Below are 2,866 nucleotides of genomic sequence, written 5' to 3'. Positions count from 1 at the left end.
GAAACTATACAGAAAGTAAATGTGGAGATAAAGATTGCTTTGTTCATTTTTTTATCTGGCAGTCATTTTATTTAGACGATTTTTTAGGGTTTTCAAACTTTTTGATGCTAAATATAAGCTGAAGGCAGTTAAAATGTGCAAAAATACACACACACACACACACACACACACACACACACACACATATATATATATATATATATATATATATATATATATATATATATATATATATATATATAATGTCTTGATTTCTAACCAGTCATTAGGAAGCAGAGCACATATTTGGTTTACACTAACTAGCTAAAATAAAATGTATATATATATATATATATATATATATATATATATATATATATAATGTATATATATATAATTAAATGATGTTTATTGTGTTGTTTTCTCACAAAAAATGCCCCTTTCTGGATGGTGATGCCGTTAAGAATCAAAACATTGCACAAGACATCACAGATTCGAAATAATATTGCTTAAAAACAAATATTTAATCATTTATTTTAAATAACCAGGCTTTCGTGTCACAGTTGTACAATATTTGGATGTTTCTTTATCATGTCAGTTGCCTTTAGGAGACATCATCCTAAGTATGTATGTTTGATCAGTGTAGAAACGTTGAGCCATAAGTAAATAAAAATGACAGATAAAGGATAAAACATCTCTCTCGCTATGGTTGTAGCCCAATACTAGGTCTCTTGTTCGAGACGAAGCCTCATCCAGTGGAGAGCAGGGGCACTGCAGGATGTGAGAACGAGAGGAAGTTCTTCAGGAACTTCTGGCGGAGCGCAATCCAGAGTTTTTTTTCCCCTCCTCTGGAGAAGAAGCGAATCCAGTTCCGTTAACGGAGGACTAGAGGGGGGACGTCAGCGAACTTGGGGGAAAACGCTTTTTCTACGCCGTTCCTCTTATGGAAAAACTGGGAAACGAAGAGTGAACTTTCCTCCCCGCGCCCCCGAGGAAAACTTCACCAACAGAAGGGGCGACGAGATGCGAGTGAGCTATGCCTTGTAGAAATGGACAGATTGCGTCTAAGCGAAAACATGGCGTCTGTCTCCCGAAGTTTGGATTACTTTCCGGTCTGCTGTTCGCGCTCTGCTGCCTGGAGGCGCGCGCGGGCGTCGCGGCGGACGGGAGAGCCTGCAGCCCGTGTCCGGGGAACTGCTCGTGCGCGGCGGTGGGGCCGCAGAACTCGTGCGTGGTTAACTGTTCCGGCGTCGGACTGGACCGGGCCCCAGCGGCGGCGGACCTACCGAGCGACACGCACTCTCTGTAAGTGACCCGCCGCTCGGGGATTGTCGTGATCTTCTCGAGGAGACGGGTGGAGATGGTCGGCCGGTGTAATACTTCAGGCTGCCGCTGTTTATATGTCAATCAATCATGACCGAGGATGTCTGGGATGGAGGAGGGGGTAGAAGCATTGCATTATTGCATTATTTTTTTCCTGGGGTACAAAAGTGAAATGTGTTCTGAAAAGTTGGTTTTAGTGGCAATGGAGGACGAACACATCACAAGAACACATTTTGGTTTTAGGATTTAGGACTTTTTGTACGTGTGATGATGTACGTTTGAGAAAATATCGTTATATTTTTCCTAAATAACACATGCGTCCTGCATGCAGGCCCTACGTATAAATAACCGTGTTGTTCTATCTTTGCTTCAAAACACTTTCATCTTCTTACTGGGAAAAAACTTCTCTCTCGGGCACGTAGTGGTTTCAGGGGAATGCTTCTGCATCGCTCTGGTCAACGTTTTACCAACGTTCTTTCCAAATCTTTCGAAAGCGTGCTTTAAAAACAAGCGCCAAGCACGTCGTTTTTTAATAGGATGCGTTTTTGAGAACACGCAAATATTCGGATGCAGCGACTAGATGTCATCTGGTGTAACCGTCCAGTAAAAAATCTCAAAATGTCTCATTATGAGGTTTTAGTCATGATGATTTGTCAGCAAAATGGCTTCCCGCTTTTGGGCATCTCTACACCGTGCTTGTGTTTTCCCAAAAATTCGACGATTTCTTTTTGAATGCGGTTGCACCACCTAGACATTTTGACCTGTAAAAACTACCAAATCGATTCATTCTTATTGCCATAGGCCTAACCCATCGTCCAAATGAACTCATATGGTGCTGCCTTCATCTCAGTCCGTCAGAACTGTCAAAAAGTGGTACTTTAGCTTTCTCTAAATGCAAATAGCCAAATAGCTGCATGATTTTAAGCCTGCGGTCTATTAAACCATCAGATGCACGACGTGTGTGTGCAGGTAGACTCGCGGTGCGTCCCGCGACGGCGTCCTCGCGCTGAGAACACCGTGTTCTTTACTCTGGTTTCAGTGGCGCTCCAGCATGTGTTATCCATTCTCCCAGGCTGCGGATGCATGCGCAGAGAGAGCTGCTACTTTGAACTCTTTTCGTGGGACAATCTTTCGTCAGACGACCGTCGTAAAACTGTCAATAACGCTACAGGTCGCATTTACGAAGTCTTCATTAAGGGGTTTTGTTGTTGCGAATAGGTCTCGGGCTGTTTATTTCTGCGAGTCAATTTCTGTAGACACAAAAGCTGAGAAGTTATTGGTTTTTCCGCCATTATCGCCCAGAAGAAAAACGTTACAGTTCATTGAACACGCATTGAACGAGCAGAAGGGCCAGATATGGTGATGCTGAAGAGGGGATATTGAAACAAGCATTTATACAGTTTATGACAACCTTGGCCTTCTCCTGTTAACTCCAATGCTTTAAGATGGCAACAAGTCGTTTTTTTAAAGAATATTTATAAATGCAGATATCTTTAGAGGCAATATTAGGCTTTGCATTGTTGTTTTTACATAAATTCATGATATGTTCTCTCAAGTTATGTTC

General features: G+C 42.3%; 1 protein-coding gene across 1 annotated transcript in view; it reads left to right on the top strand.

The window, feature by feature from the left end:
* Positions 1-529: 529 nt before the first annotated feature.
* pkd1a (polycystic kidney disease 1a) overlaps positions 530-2,866 on the top strand; it is a 79,363-nt gene continuing 77,026 nt past the window's right edge. Inside the window, 1 exon segment of the mRNA XM_043240944.1 lies at positions 530-1,284. Within this exon segment, the coding sequence (XP_043096879.1) occupies positions 1,016-1,284 (269 nt within the window). The 5' untranslated portion in view covers positions 530-1,015.

Source organism: Puntigrus tetrazona, chromosome 1 (genome assembly GCF_018831695.1).
Source record: "Puntigrus tetrazona isolate hp1 chromosome 1, ASM1883169v1, whole genome shotgun sequence".
NCBI classification, from domain to species: domain Eukaryota; kingdom Metazoa; phylum Chordata; class Actinopteri; order Cypriniformes; family Cyprinidae; genus Puntigrus; species Puntigrus tetrazona.
Note: the sequence above shows the minus strand (reverse complement) of the source record. Positions and strands in the feature narration are given on the sequence as shown.